The sequence below is a fragment of the Trachinotus anak genome, unplaced genomic scaffold (assembly GCF_046630095.1).
Source record: "Trachinotus anak isolate AG129_WGS33_773 ecotype Australia unplaced genomic scaffold, CSIRO_AGI_Tana_v1 ptg000017l, whole genome shotgun sequence".
Lineage (NCBI taxonomy): Eukaryota > Metazoa > Chordata > Actinopteri > Carangiformes > Carangidae > Trachinotus > Trachinotus anak.
This window is the reverse complement of record NW_027273868.1, coordinates 936,909-953,112: the sequence shown is the minus strand read 5'-3', so window position 1 is coordinate 953,112 and position 16,204 is coordinate 936,909. Positions and strand designations below refer to the sequence as shown.

The window sequence follows — 16,204 nt, the reverse complement described above, 5'->3', positions numbered from 1 at the left end:
AGTCATGACTGCCTAGAATCTGTATTTGCAATTTGATGCTGGTTTTTGAGAACAGGATATTGTTAGTCCAGTATATTATTTTTGTGGGGACACTTATTTTGAAAAAACCAAGGCGGAAGTCAGGGTTCTCGACTGTCAAGAGGAAAAACAACAGAACAACAGTTACCAGGTGAGGATTTAGTGTCGTTCTCAGTGTGAATAGTCAGTTATCACACAACTATGGATGCGTTTGTTGAAAGCTGGTCACTTTTTTCTTTGTGGGCTATCTTTCACTTTATTTAGATACTGGACTGTGGATTGTGAACAGTTAGCTCGCTAAGCTAATTTACGTGGTTGGTATTCAAGATGGCTAATTTTGAGAAATCTTCAAGCATCATAATAACAGTAACTTTCATCAGTATTGTATTAACGGACGTTTCATTCACAGGCAACAAGTGTTAGCTTTATATTCCCTGGTAACTTTATTGAGACGTTATGCAGAAAAAAAACATTAGCCAGAGTTAAGTATCTAACCACTACTTGCTTAGTGCTGGACCGTGATGCCCCATACTATACATACTAACTGGACTACAATCTGGGGTTACTTGTACTTTACCTAGTTGGGTATCTAACCGCTTAATTAAGGTTTTTACCAGGTACTACGGCTAAAGCTACTATACTTTGCTGATGGGCATGGGACATGGTAACTTAAGAATTGATTTTTGCATTCAAAATTTGAAGTTGGATACTTAAAAGAAGCACAGGCCCCTGTGAGCCCCTGGGCAAAAAACATTACATACAGAGAATTTATTAACAAAATTGCAATTCATCAAATTATGTCCTGACACAATGAACACAGTTTTGGCGACCCTGGAGATCTGGAGGCCCCAATTACAACCAATACTCACATATTCAAATTATATTTCTTGTAACCTTTTCAGAACATGTTATTCTCACACACCAAAAATCTTTGTCAGTTGTTAAATTTTTACAATCATTTATGGTGTAAATGTGTTTTTGTTTTTTTTTCTTCTTAAAATACAGGCTGCTATATTGCATATATATTGCCTTATTTCACACACTGCCCACTTCTCATGATATGACACCTACCAAACCCAAATAAGTCCACAGTAATCACTTAACACAGTCACGTGCTAGTGGTTATTGCAGCATGCTTATTGTACAAACTGCACATTGCTCCACTGTTTTGCAGCTGAGTGTGGATGGACAGATGTAGCATCTCCAGCCCTTTTAAGGGATTTCCTCAGCATATCATCTGATATATGGTCTGAATGGATTCCTCACTCTCATGCTCCAGTTCTGCATTTGGCACAGAAAAATAATGTCTCATCATTAGTAGTCTCCGTTACATCTTCATTTGCAGAACTGCTCTCATGAAAACCCTCCCGTATTAAAAAACAAACCGCTCTGCAAAAAACCTGTATGCTATTGCGTTACTGTGACAACAAGCTATTATAAAAGCATTTTGGAAATAGACTTGTGACATGTAACTAAGCAGCGTCTGTGTCCTGCCCCGCCATGCTGGGTCTCCCCATAACACAGACATCGATCCGGTTCTGTAACTGTCTCCCTGTCGGCACGAAGATGGAACAACAATGCCCCCCATTCTATTTTTGTACCTTTTATACAAAATGGTGAAGCAGACTGTAGTTGCAACAGTACAACATCCAGCGGGCTCTGTAAAAGGGGCCACTGAGACAACAGTGCCATCATGGGGTCAAACTGGAAAAAATATTACCTACCATCATTTGCATCAAGCATACCATGAAAAAAAGTTACACCCTTATGTACTTTGGGTCGCTAGTGATCCTATATAGGTGAGTGCTTAATTGAATGAATGAGACAGGGTGTAATATAGTTGCTGAAGACCTGAGGCATGTATTGTCTGGAGGGTTAATGGCAATGGAAAGTCAGAAAGGGCTATTGCTTTGGCCTTTTCATACTTGGTTTGTTGTTTGTAAATTTCAGTTGGTAAACCCCTAAGTCCCCAGGTAAAACTGGATGCACATCAGTACAGAGTGGCAGAAAACAGCTTCCTGATTGCTCAGTGTGTTTTCTTCTCCTAGGTCAGAAGACAAAGATGGCATCAAGCAGTACAAGCAGTGAGGAAGAGCAGAGCCTGAGAGAGTGTGAGCAGTATGTCCAGAAGCACAACATCCAGCAGCTGCTCAAAGACTGCATCATCCAGCTGTGCACGTCCAGGCCTGAGCGGCCCATGGTCTTTCTCAGAGACTACTTTGAAAGACTGGAAAAGGTGGGTGCTGACATGCAAAGGCTTTGATATCACATTACACAGTCGTTTTATTCAGTACAAGTATACAAGGCATCCATTCATTATGTTGCAGCCTTATGCTGTAAAAATGAAACAAAAACCCAAGTTACCTCATCAATCTACTCTCAATATCCCATAATGACAAAGTAACAACTGATCTTGGTTTCATCATACCAGAGAATCTGGTTTCTCACAGTCTCAGAGTCCTTTAGCTTCTTCTTTACAGACTGTCACTAAGGAGAGGCTTCATCTGGACCTCTGCCAGAAAGTCCAGATCAGTGTAGCTGCAGTGCAGTTTTGGCCTTTTAATGCCTTTATTAGATAGGTACAGTGAGAGAGTGACAGGAAAGTCAGGGGGAGAGAGGAGATGACATGCAGCAAAGGGCCACGGGTCGGACTTGAGCCCTGGGCCGCTGCGGTTAGGACTAAGCCTTAATGGTACGCACTCTACCAGGTGAGCCACCGAGGTGCCCCTCTCCTACCTTTTTTGTGGGTGTGAACTCCCTTCTCCCAAAAATAAGTTTCAGATATTTCATACTTTCTGTTATTCTGTGTTTGTTTTACCTGAAAAGCGTTACAGCTTAACCGTTCACAGTATGGATGTACGTATGTGCAGTGTCTCAGGTGTGGTTTTGTGTACCTGTTGGCCAGCAGGAGGCCCAGCAGATGGCTTCACAGCAGAAGTCCAGCTCATGGTCAGACTCCCACGAGGATGAAATTTCTCCACCCATGAACCCTGTGGTGAGGGGTCGGAGCCGGAGAGGAGCCATCAGTGCTGAGGTGTACACTGAGGAGGACGCTGCCTCCTACGTCAGAAAGGTCAGTCGTTATCTTTAATGTTGAAGTGACCCTCAGTTCTACGGAGAATTTCAGCTTATTTTCGCTTATTTTCTGGTTTTCATAATCGCTGCTCTTATCAAGCTTGTTTCCACCACCATCAGCAGCAGGCAGCTGATTTCAATAAAAAAGCTCTATGAACCCACTGTAATGTGAAAACTTTAATGTGAGCTGAGCAGTGGTTCATCAGTAATGCTGGAGACACACTGGATGAGTGGCGTGTGTGTTGTGGCTGCCGTTGCTGATCTGCTATGGAAAAATGTGTGTTCATACTGGCTGTTTGTCTGCTCTGTCACTGCTACTGCCAGCTCTATCTTTCATCAAGTTTTCAGGATACTTGAATGTTGGATTTTATTTTTAATTAATTCCTGATTCATTTTTGACAAAGAATGCCTCTAAAATGCCACTGTCTCCACAGTGATCCGCTAAAACATATATGTTTCTGTTTTTTCATGTCTATGACATGTTCAGATTCAGCCTAGACATAGAGACAATAGTTGAACGTATAAGTTTTATATACTATTGCCGGTATGATGTCAAAATGACTATCAACAAGTCTTTTCTCTGTCTATTTTTGCTGCAAGACACACAAGTAGGTGTAACGCAGAACTTCTAGATTACACAACACAGCACATCTCACGTAGGCAGTGTGTCGCCTCTAATACTTTAACATGGGCGCCAAAATTAAAACCAAGACATTCCGCACCCACCATGCACAGTTGACGCATCCAGTGTGTCTCCAGCCTAAGCTATAGTGTCTAATTATCTATTGCAACACTAGTACATGGCAGTCTCAGTATTTCTTGAAATGTACCAGATGAATCTAAAGAAACCTTTTTTTGCCCAAGGTCATCCCAAAAGACTACAAATCCATGGCTGCCCTGGCCAAAGCCATGGAGAGGAACGTACTGTTTGCCCACTTAGATGACAATGAGAGGAGGTAATGGCAACAGTGACTTCAGTAGCTTGTTAATAACCCTTGTCCAAACATTTCCAGCTTATCAGTTTATTCTCTCTTGCCCTTCTAGTGACATTTTTGATGCAATGTTTTCTGTCAACTATATTGCTGGAGAAACAGTCATCCAACAAGGTGAGTTTCAACACTACTTTACATGGAGATTGTTGTGATTTTGTTCTGTTAATGCATTCATGAGATTCTTCGTTGCTCCTGTTCCAGGTGATGAGGGAGACAACTTCTACGTTATTGACCAGGGAGAGATGGATGTAAGATTCTTCTCATGTTTTAATGCAATTTTGAACTCCAGAAAACATCTGCCACTGTTTATTTAGAATCTGAAAAGTCGTCTTCATCTTTCCCTGTTTAGCCAGATGTACTATAGTGGTGCAGTGACAAACATTACACCATAACTAACAAGCAACCATTAATCATTTTATTAAATAACTTGTTCCTCTGTGGAGTTGTGTTTCAGCTCATTATGATGCCCCTGACTGTCCAAAAATTATAAATGCAGAAGCTTTAACTTCAGCAATAGGGAACATTCACTTGTTACCGCTCCATTGTTTTTTCAGGTATGCTGTGTAATGAAAATAGTTTGACCGTATGATTTGAGGCAAAAGCCTGTTTTCTTAATTATATGCTACACAAGTCAGTACATGTAAGGTTTGGGAGACATGATTAGAGAAAAAGAAAAGTAAAGAAAACTAGACCTGCAGGCTGGTATTAATGGTGTCCCAGGTGAGTAATGAATGCAGTGTGTGGATGGAACACAATGTCTATGAAGTGATAGTTGGGTTGATTTGGTGTGGTGTTTTGTGAGATACTCATTTATAGTCAGTATATTACCTGCAGTAGATTCAGATCAGCTCCCAGTTTAGAGAAGCAGCAGGAGCACCAGCACAGAAGCTGCTGTGGATGTGGTCAGCAAAAAAACATATTTTAGCCACTTTAAAAATGCCCACAAAAAATTGAACGTAACTGTACACTATATTTTGAATATTTTCACTGCTTTATGTTGCCATCAAACAGCCCTTTCCTTTGGAAATACATTTTCTCAACCATTGAACTACCATATTCCTACGCATAGGTGCACCTATGCTTAGCTCTGTCTGACTCAAACAGCAGATCTGTAATACAGTGCGTCCTCCTTGGTGACTCCAGACCAAGCCATTTTCAAGGTAATGGCCAAAAACTTGATTATTATAGCATCACCTGCTGTTGTGGGCATGTCATTTTTGGTGACTGATCTGTTGTGTGCACCATTCCATACCTCCCCTGAAAATTTCAGAGCAAGTACAAAAGGGTTCTGCTGGTGCTGGAGCCACTCTGTATTTGTGGCCCAAGTCTCCATGGGCTTAGACCCCTGAATATTGCTCAGACAGAATATTTCTCACTGGAAATTTTTCGCTGGAATGAGGAAGAGGAAAAGAACACTTAGGCACTAAATGCAGATTCAGTGACCAATGCCCTTGTGGAAAAAACAAACGACGCAAACCTTTGTATCCCATTCTCAAACAACACAGACAAAACAATACACAAAAACAGTGGTTTTCCATTGATGGACAGCTATAAAGATAAGTATGGCTTTTTTTTAAATCAGCTCAGACACATCTGCTGCTTAAAGACTGTGAAATCCCTCATTAATATGACTCTATTGCTGAACTTCCAATCCCTTGCAAATAACAGACCCCACTCCACAAGGACTCATGCAACCACCCCTCACAACTATGGACCTGTTTGGACCGGGCATTGACACGCATCCTCAGTGTTCCGCGTGGTCAGCTCTCAGCAAATCTGTTCACACCTTGCTTTATGTTGCATCTCCACATCTGTCTTCTAATAGAACAAAAATATTAAAACCACCAAAATTTATTAAAATCAGTAAGAATATTTCAGCACTGACTGACCCAGAACGTCATTACATCATCACACTCCCATAAGTGTTTTTCTTTCAGCAGAATGCCAAAAAATACAATTAATACCTTTTCATTAAGTCTTCACTATCTATTAGTCTGGACAGACGTGGATGTAAGTAGCACCTCTCTGCTCTCTGTCTCCCTCTAGGTATATGTGAACAGTGAGTGGGTGACCAGTATTGGTGAGGGAGGTAGCTTTGGGGAGCTGGCTCTGATCTATGGGACCCCCCGTGCAGCTACAGTCAGGGCCAAGTCCAATGTCAAGCTGTGGGGCATCGACAGAGACAGCTACAGGAGAATACTGATGGTAAGCTTTGCAGTACTGGAAAGAAATACAACCAGTCAAAATGTGGAAAAGAATGAGTTGTTCCAGTATGGCTTTCAGTTGTACAACAAAATCGGTTAGGAAGTTATATGAACTGTCAAAATCATTCTTATCTTTTTATAGGGGAGCACTTTGAGAAAGCGTAAGATGTACGAGGAGTTCCTCAGCAAGGTGTCCATTTTAGGTGAGATCTTAGCTCTTAAGTGATTCTTCCTTATATTTAATGAAGTCTTGCTGGCCTCATAAATCCAGATGAGAGAAAGTGTTGACCTGAGTGTTATCCCTGAGCAGAGTCTCTGGATAAGTGGGAGCGTCTGACAGTGGCTGATGCCTTGGAGACGGTGCAGTTTGAGGACAGCCAGAAAATTGTGGTGCAGGGAGAGCCTGGTGACGAGTTCTTCATTATCCTGGAGGTATAGACCACCTTCTGAAAGCACTAGTAATATTCTTACTTTTGAAATGCTTTGTTTACTGTAGGGGTGTAACAGTATGCATATTTGTCCCAAACTGGTTGGTGTAGGATGTCTGGTTCTGTGGTGTAATGCTGCCTGTGAAACATTTTAGCATGAGCCAAAACTGAAATTCTTAATTGGGTCGGGGGAATTAGATCAGCCATCAAGTTTTCCTGGTCAAGCTGAAATAATGACAATTGAACATGGATTTTCAACCATCTCAAGTCCCAGAGCTCTGACCTAACTGGACTGGGCATAGGGACAAAGCCTGGTGGGCTGCCACGTCACTGTGGACAGTAAAACAATTCATAAAATCTGAATCTCTGTCCCAGTCCCATTGTTCTCTCCATTGAGTATTTGCCTGGCCAAGGTTGAAATTTTTCACATGAATTCTTTTCAATAAAATCCATGACCTGAACTGGGAGGTTGTAAGTTGGTATCGAATAACAGCTGCAGTGGATACTTTGTGGAGAAACTGGAATTTATAATTAACCCTACTGCCTCTTGAATCTGGATGTTCTGAAAACTGCTGTTGATTCCTGGAATATGTAATTTAAGATGTCTTTGCTGTGTTGTCAGGGGACAGCAGCTGTGCTTCAGAGGCGGTCAGAAGACGAGGAGTTCGTGGAGGTCGGCAGACTGGGACCTTCAGATTACTTTGGTGAGACCCTGACAGACATCTGTCATCTGCCCTGCAAAGGCAAAATACACAAACTGAATTTAAATTGATGTCAATTTGTCAGAATCAAGTCATACCCTCTCTCTGCCTCTCTGACATCTGTTTTACTGTTTAGAAAAACAGTAGGTCATACAGAAAACAGTCTTTTAAATTTGCACTAACCACAAAATGGACCTATGGTTTATCTGTAAATTAGAAATATCCATTTTGATTAACTGACATTTTGGTTATACAGATTACTAATCCACATAATTAAATAAGGCAGCAGCTAAATCAGTTAATGACGTCGATGAAAAAAAGAACTCACGTAGGTCACTAGCTTAGCAAACCTCATTGGCTGCCTCTCATTTTTTTAACTAGTGAATTTTATGTGATTTGGTGTGGTTAAGCTGCCTTACATACTGTAAATTGATGCATTATATTGAGTTCACTATTAATATTACTTGTACTGAGATAAATAGAAACTTTGTCCAACACAGAAACACAAGAGTCCTATATATGGGCTGTAAATGATCAGACTACACTAAGGTTCATTTTCTCAAGCAAACTACTTCAAATGGATCAGAAACAAAGACCACATATTAACACATAAGTAAGAATGGTTTTCTGTCCTGTGTTCTCCAGGTGAAATCGCTTTGCTGATGAACCGGCCCCGTGCTGCCACTGTTGTTGCATGCGGACCCCTCAAGTGTGTCAAACTGGACCGGCCGCGGTTTGAGCGAGTCCTGGGTCCCTGCTCTGACATCCTGAAGAGAAACATCGAGCAGTACAACAGCTTTGTTTCACTCTCTGTCTGAGCTGGTTAGCACTCAGACCCTCCTATCTTCCACTGCAGGGTCCACCAGCCCACATCTATTTTCCTATGCATACTCTCTTCCAGATATGTAACCACACCCACATGACTCCCACCTACAAGGTCACTTAAATACATCTGTTACACTTCTTTTTTAATTCCTATCTATTGTTTTAGTTTTTTTTGGCTGGGCAGTAACAGTGGAGCCAGACAAACAATATCCATAACTGACTGACCGACTGACTGACTGACTGATAGAGTTGTGTGATCAAGTTACACCATTTTTCAACCTGTTGTTGGACTTTTCCTATTGGCCTTTGCTCTTTCAAAATCATTTGGTTTGAATGGTTTCTGTTACATCATCAGGCGGCGTTTACAGCGGATCCAGAATAGTTTTCAGCTACTGTGTTTCCTGTGACCTGGGCCTCTTTCAGCGATAATGGTACATGTAATGAATGTAGTTCTTTTGCCGTAATGGCAAGGAATGGCTCAGTGAATTCGATGTCTGACTGTGCTTCCCTGCTATCCCCAAGCAGCTGGGCAGCCAGGGCAGCTGGGTGACGTGTAAACCTAAGCCTGTGGTTCGCACCCAAACATGGTTCAGCAATGTACTAGGTTTGGATCAGTCTTGTTTGTGTACATACTGAGAAGATAGGATTTGTTTTTCTGTGAAGGAAAGAGGTTTTGAGGTCAGACACAGATGGGTGTCGCTGCGTAACCTGAAACTGTAACCCCGTTACCAAAAATGTGTTTGACTTGACTTGATTTAACTGAATATACTGTAAATACCGGTGTGTGTGTGACTGACTGCGCCTTCACTGTGATCACAGTGAGCTCAGAGGTCAGTTAAAGGTTACAAAAGTACTGAGAGCTCATCACAACACAATATTTAGAAATGGCACCAAGTCATGTCAGTGTATTTATAGAGCAGATGTTAAAACTGGCAGATAGAAATTAAAAACATTAATACAATTCAAATGAGAATATTTACATAATATTCACAGATTAAGTTAAATGATGAGGACAAAATATGAATCATTCTATGTCTCAACAAGTAAAGTAAAAAGAAGAGTCAAATTAATACATAATCTGAAAATGTTAATGTGGATGGTGTAAGAACCAGTTTCACAGTCTGATGAGCAGTTTTGTCTGCACTTCTGCTGTTGTCGATATGTGCTAGCTGCTCCAGCGAAAGTAGTGCTGGTCAGTTGGTCCATCTTGGTTTCATCTTGCGCCATCATCAGGTGAAAATTTCAGTTTGTCCAATATTTTGGTTTATGACCAAATATCAGCAAAACGAATGACATTTCCAGCCTCAACTGTACTACAGCCTCACAGCTAGCATGGCTGTAAACTGTAGACGTTTTTTTTTCTTCCCTTATGTATTTATATTTGTTGTGGTGTACCTCTTAGAGACACTTTTCTCAAAGGGTTGCCTTGACATTGAGATTCTTACTTTTCCTGTGTCTCATCACAGTTTGACTGAAGTAGCAGCCATACACTCACAGTATGGAGGATGTTTTTACCGAGTCAGAGAAATGAGGAAAAAAAAAACTCCAAAACAAAATGTCCTAATATTTCCAATGAATCTTGACCATTTAGGTAATTTCTCATTTTTTGTCTGGTTTTCTTTACCCATTGCTAATTATAAGTGAAGCTTTCATTTCAGCTTTTCTTTTCAATGTGTCAGGTTCTTACATTTCACTGAGCATTGTTAGAATGATAATTTCATTTTTGTTTGCACTGTTTGTTTGTAACTTTTAATTCATAACAGAGTGAATAACAATTATGACATTTTTTTGTTTTCCCCTCTGCTCTTTAAATTTGATTCTTTCCAGGTGAAGTTCTCCTCCATATTTAGTTTCTGTTAAAGGAAACTATAAATGTCCAGTGATCCCTTTAACTCTGCTGATGCTCATATGTTGGTCTATTTACGTCTCAGCTACAGATCTATATATTAAGAGTAAATGACTATATTTTTTGCACATTTATACAAAACTGAGAGAAAATGTTTATATGCTGTTAAGTTCACAGTTTAGTGTACGTTATTTAAAGGGAGTGCAGGTCAATGCTTCAAAAAAACAAAACAAAAGCAACAAAAAGATCAGACTGTCAGTTCATCTATTTATCATCCATGGCAGCTTCATCTGGGGAGTTTCTGTCAGTCAGTGTTCTCCTTTGATCCTTGACCACCAAAATCTTTACAGTTCATCTTCAATTCCAAGTGAACATTTTCACCAAATTTGAAGAAATTCCCTCAAGGTATCACTGAGATAATTGTGTTCACAAGAATCGGATGGACGGACTAGCAACCCAAAAACATAATGCCTGCGGCTGTGGCTGCATGGAGGCACATAAAGAAACACCATTATCAAAGCAGTAGGGCCAAGATAAGACACTGGATCCTACATTTGGCAATGCACTAACATCCTTGATTTGCTAAACACGCAAAGCTTTTAAAACACTTGTTTGTAACACAGACTCTTTGTTAAGAAAAGTTTCCTCAGTCTTGACAATCACAGAATGAATTGTACAAATGTTTTCTGAGGGTGGATAGGACTCTTCATGATGCGGCAGTCCTGTTCATTATATTTGAGATACATGGTAGTGATTAAATCAGCCCGGGCACATTACAGTGAAGAAGCAGGGCTAGGTATTGTTTTAGATTTATCAACACCAGTGCAGATACGATACTTGAGATTTTTTTCACTACCTTGTTTTTAGCAATATAAACATGCTTTCTACAACATGTGAAACATTGTCTAAACAGGTACAGCTATACAGGAACTTCCCTAAAATTTAATGTAGTTTAAATTTAGCTTCAATCAGAAACTGATGAAACTGATGAAAATAAGTGAAGGTGAGCATGAAGTCTCATTGTATTCTTTGGGCACTTGATGAAGATGAAGACACTGTGCAGTGGACACATTGAGGTTCAGTACTCTGACAGTGAACATTTTTACAGCCAGCCCACCAGCAAATGTGTATTTGGATGTACAGTATGTGAGTCAAAGCATCACAAACAGCCTTTTGTTTCCTCTCACTGCTGATGCTTGCCACTGTCCTGTGGTCCTGTTACGTCACACAGTATTGTAGCCATTGCTTTGCTGTATTTTTCTGATGAATGTGCATCAAGGTTTTTTTCAAAGATGTCTTTATTCAGTGTACTTGGAGTATTTCTGACTGACAAGATGATGCAGCTGATACATTGGGTATGAATATGTTGTGGTGTCTTCACTTAGAAACCAGGGTTGTTCGTTCTCAGCCTTAGTGACCCAGTTCACTGTCTGCTCAGTCAGACCATCTGTGTTTGAGAATACAGAAGCCTGCAGTAAGTCTGTCCAGAGGACCAGTCTTTTCTAGAGTTTTTATGCCTTTTGTCAGATTGATTGGAGTGATTGGTGAGTTTGGGATTTCCCTGTACGACTTCCTTACAGCAGGTTAAGCAATAAAGAGATCAGTGTTTTCATTGTGTCTGCTTGCTGTTGCCTAACCTTGAGGCTCTAGAGGGCTCCTGAATTCACATTTATTTTTGATCTTTCAACCAGTCAGCGATGTAAACCATAGACTGTATAAAGAGGTATAAACCAAATACATTATTACTAGAGTAAATACTGACCTTCAGTGCAGTTCTGAGGTGCTGGTGCTTTCCTCAAATGTTTCCTCAAATGTTTTAGAGGCAAATTATATATAATTTATCTGGCATAGTTACACATCTTTGTTTCTCTTCATTGATCTGATTCACATCTGCCAGCAAATTACTTCAAATTCACAGAGCCTTGATGATTTTTGCTTCTTTTCACACACATTTAAAGACAGGATGGTATACAGAACTGAGATCTGCTCAAAGTTTCTCAGTGACATGTTTGTCTCTGTGATTGAAGTCTCAAGTACAGACAAACACGGTGTGCTTATACTAAAAACACACACATACATTTAAAATCTTTGGGAGTGAAAGGTTTTGAAGGTGGTGAGTCCTTACAACCGGTTTAGAAGCCAACAGGACTGAGGTGTAAAATGTGGTGGAGAAACAGGAAGGGTATTTTTTTTCCAGAGCTCAGATTTTTCTTTAAATTTTCTCAAAAAAGGTTCAAAAAGTTACAAAAAACTTGCATGAGCACATATCAAGCTGGTAGACAACAACAGTAGCTTTAAAGGTGCAGCAGACTCCAACTGCACTACCTGACTAATGCTGCTTCCTCACTGCAATGCCCTCCTGACGGGCCTCCCAGCCCGCACAGTGCAACCACTTCGGATGATCCAGAACGCGGCGGCGCGCCTAGTCTACAACCAACCCAAAAGATCACATGTCACCCCGCTGCTCATCGAGCTCCACTGGCTACCTGTTGCAGCCCGCATTAAGTTCAAATCTCTAATGCTTGCCTACAAAGTTGTCTCTGGTACTGCACCTACCTACTTGAACGCCCTGGTACAGGCATATGCTACCTCATGACCGTTGCGCTCCTCTAACGAACAACGCCTGGCTCTGCCACCCATTCATTCAAGGCAATCCAAACTCTTCTCTCACGATGTCCCCTGTTGGTGGAACGCACTACCACTTCCTACCAGAGCAGGGGCGTCCCTCTCCACCTTTAAAAGACTCCTGAAGACCCAGCTCTTCAGAGAGCACCTTCTCTCCTAGCACTACGCGACAAACCTACACTTAAAGAATCGTCACTAGCACTTATTGCTGCGCTAACACTTCTTATCGCACTTAACCTTGATTGTTCCCCTTTCTGTAAGTCGCTTTGGATAAAAGCGTCTGCTAAATGACTAAATGACTAAATGAAACCTAGGGTCAGATGCATAAATGATGCATACACACAAAAACCATGCATATGCCATTTACCGCAGGTGAATTGGTATTTATAAAAACAGTTTTTGCTGAAACTTTGCAGACCTCATTCTTTTGGCCACGTGGATACGTTTTTTAGAGTGAGCCAAGTTAGATACAGTAAAGTGAAAATGTAAAATATAGAGGAGACACGAAGTTTAACTTCAAATTCATTATTATCATTTTAAGTTTTATAAGAATCTTACAATTCATAATCAGAAACAATTGTTTTTGTGTGCTCAGTATTTCCTTCAGGATTGTTTCATATTATATCCTGATTATTTATTGTGAGGCATTCTGTAAAGTGTTCATATTATTTTAAGCTTCAATCACAATTTCAGACACTTGTCTGGGGCCCGATGAAGACGTCTCTAGTCCCGACAAATGAAATCTAGAGTAAAACAGGACTTTACAGGTGGAGTTATTGTATTGAGGTAAACTGATGAGCTCCTGTTTGTAATCTGACCAGCAATCTGGGAAACTGCGCATCTCTCTCGTCTTTCTTATCTGTGCCCTACCTGACAACTTGTGGTACAGACAGTGTTTTTGTCTGCAAACTGATGGATTAAGGGAGCATCTTCATCAATTTATGGCTAATTGTGGAGTGGAAATGAGGCTCATACATGTGGGTCCAAAATCTCAATGAATGAGATTTATAAAATGGAATCATGCGTATGCACGCCTTTATAATTCTGATAAAAAAGGATGCGCATATTTTAAATCAGAAATTAAACAATGAAATAAACAAAAACCACATGAATCCTGTGTTTGGTTTCATATTTCTTTTTTTTTTTTTTGTGTCCTGTCCCAATATCACTGGCAAGCAGTATGAATGGTCTGGATGCCTTGTGTTGTTGGAGCAGATTTACTCTGCGAAGGAGTGTGGGATACTCCTCCTGTCGCATATTCCAACCAATCGGACTGCATCAGGAATGAGAGTGGACAGGAAGAGGAAAACAGAGAGTATATAGGGAAAAGGAGAATGGGCGTGGAGAGATGGAGAAATACAACAACAACAACACAACAACAGCAAAATAACTATTCTAACAATAACAATAACTAACAATATCCACATCTATGGTCACTCTATAGTCCTTAATCATTAGATGCTCTGTATGTGTGTGTGTGTGTGTGTGTGTGTGTGTGTATATGAGAAGAGGGGTAGGTGTGTGTGTGTGTGTGTCTGTGTATGTGTTCATGTGTGTAGCGATTTGTCATTGGATGTGGTGGGTAGTTGATGTGGGGGCTGCAGTAACACTGCCCCCCCCAGACCAAAGGCACAGGTGGCCAGAAACCAGGCCACCAAGACTCCCAGCAACCCCCAGAGCCCAAGGACCTGTGGCAGCATGCTCCCCCAGCAGCCACGTGCCCGACCCAAGGGGGAACCCGTAAGGGAATACAGAGGCAAACCCCAGTGCAAGGAGGTGGGCAGAAAGCCCCAGAGCCAGCCCGCGACCACCAACCCCAGTGCGAGCCAGATGCAGAGCCAAATGGCCCCGGCAACTTAAGGCCCGCCCCTACCCCTGGCGGAGAGCCCGCCACGCACCAGAGAGGCCCCAACCCCCCAGCAGGAAAGACCCCAGCCCACCGTGGCGGCCTGGTATTCCGGCCCCAGTGACCCTGCAGGACAAATGGTTGAAGGAGGGCAGGTGGAGTCCCCACCCCACCACAGGGGGGGCAAGCCTGGGGGGATAGAGAACAGCATGCCCCCCCGCCCAGCCCAAACCCAATCCCTCCCCAAATTCGCTGGTAGGGCCCAGAGCATCCCAGAAATGGATTACCCGTTGGAGGCCCTAACCCCTGCAGCATGGCCCAGCCCACCACCCGGCCCACCACCCACAAGAGGAGGCCGCCCACCCCCACCAGGGCCACCCACGACATCCCCGCAATGGATCTTCTTCCGCCGCATGGCAGGCTCCTCGCAAAGTCCACATGGTACCAGGGACAGATAGATGGGGGGGGGGTCGTTTGAGCCACCCTCTCCCCACCCTGCGTCTGGTGTGGGTGCAAAGTGTGTATGTGCGTATGAGTGCGTGAGTGAGTTGGGTGTGTGGGTGACTACAGCGCATTAAGATTGGGGGAGCGGTCAGGGCACGGGCACCCCACCGCTAGCAGGTCGCCCTTCCCTACCCCCAAAGCTCTAGTGTCATATGGCTTGTGGGCCGTGTGGATGATGAAGGTGTATTAAAATTGAGGGAGCAGATGGGGCATGGGTACTCCACCGCTGGTAGAAGGCAGAGTCTCACCTGCCCCATCCTGCCCCCCAAGGCCCTAGTGTCATGTGATATCTAATGTGCAATTAAAATTGAGGAGCAGCACGACAACAATAGCAGGGCCGGTGGGCAGTCCTGCCCATCAACCTGCCTCATCCCCGCACCACCCCTCAGAGCCCTAGTGTCATGTGGAATGTGGTGTGTGGTACAGGGGAGCAACAAGGGCAGGCGAGGCATGCATCCCCCACTGAGGCCAGATACCTGACTGGCCCCAATACGTTCTCCATCCCTGCCCCGCATGGGCCCCCACGGTTAGGACTGTGAGAAGCATGCAAGATTTTTTTGTGTCCATATTAATGTAAGTGAGATCACCAAGCATGAATCCTTTGCCAGAAATTGCTGACCGGTGAGCAGTGCCAAAAAGCATGCAGATAGTTATCTGGTGCATCATTCTTGCAGCTAATACATCTGTTAGTATTTCTGATCTGGAACATCCTTTGTCCTGTGTAGGGTGCCCTGTGGAGAATTTTGTACTGTATCAGCTGCAGGTTGGAGTTTTGAGTCATGCTGAAGGTGAAATTTCTATCCAGAAATTGGAGTCTGGATTGATGAGTAAGTATTTTTCCCATTTGAGAGTTGGGAGCGAGAGAGTTGGCTCTAATTCGGCTAAACTTACATAAATTCTAGAGAGTATTTTTTGGGATGGAAGTTTTAAAAAGTTTGCGTTTGGTTGGAGTTCGAGCTCTAATAGCTTAAGGTTAAACCTAGCTTGAATGATGGATTTGAGCTGATGATATTCTAGGTATCTGTTTTTGTCAGTGCTGTAAAGTTTTACCATTTTGTCAAATGGGATCATACGATTGTCTTGGAGAATATGTTCTAGGCATCTTATTCCTTTATTATACCATGTTGTAAAGTTTATTGT

At 42.3% G+C, this 16,204-nt stretch overlaps 1 protein-coding gene across 3 annotated transcripts; it reads left to right on the top strand.

Moving 5' to 3' along the window:
• The first annotated feature begins 38 nt into the window (after positions 1 to 38).
• Positions 39 to 11,701, top strand: prkar1aa (protein kinase, cAMP-dependent, regulatory, type I, alpha (tissue specific extinguisher 1) a). 3 transcript variants are annotated; one of them, XM_071501389.1, is made up of 11 exons: positions 39 to 169; positions 2,067 to 2,254; positions 2,927 to 3,091; positions 3,958 to 4,049; positions 4,138 to 4,199; positions 4,287 to 4,333; positions 6,132 to 6,290; positions 6,432 to 6,492; positions 6,600 to 6,721; positions 7,340 to 7,421; positions 8,064 to 11,701. In XM_071501389.1, the coding sequence occupies exons 2-11, from the start codon at positions 2,081 to 2,083 to the stop codon at positions 8,234 to 8,236; spliced, it is 1,137 nt and encodes a 378-aa protein (XP_071357490.1). In that variant the 5' UTR covers positions 39 to 169; positions 2,067 to 2,080; the 3' UTR covers positions 8,237 to 11,701. The 3 variants fall into 3 exon arrangements, with proteins under 3 accessions (XP_071357490.1, XP_071357488.1, XP_071357489.1); XM_071501387.1 differs by having other exon boundaries at positions 2,924 to 3,091; XM_071501388.1 differs by lacking the exon at positions 39 to 169 and adding an exon at positions 196 to 332 and having other exon boundaries at positions 2,924 to 3,091.
• Positions 11,702 to 16,204: the final 4,503 nt, after the last annotated feature.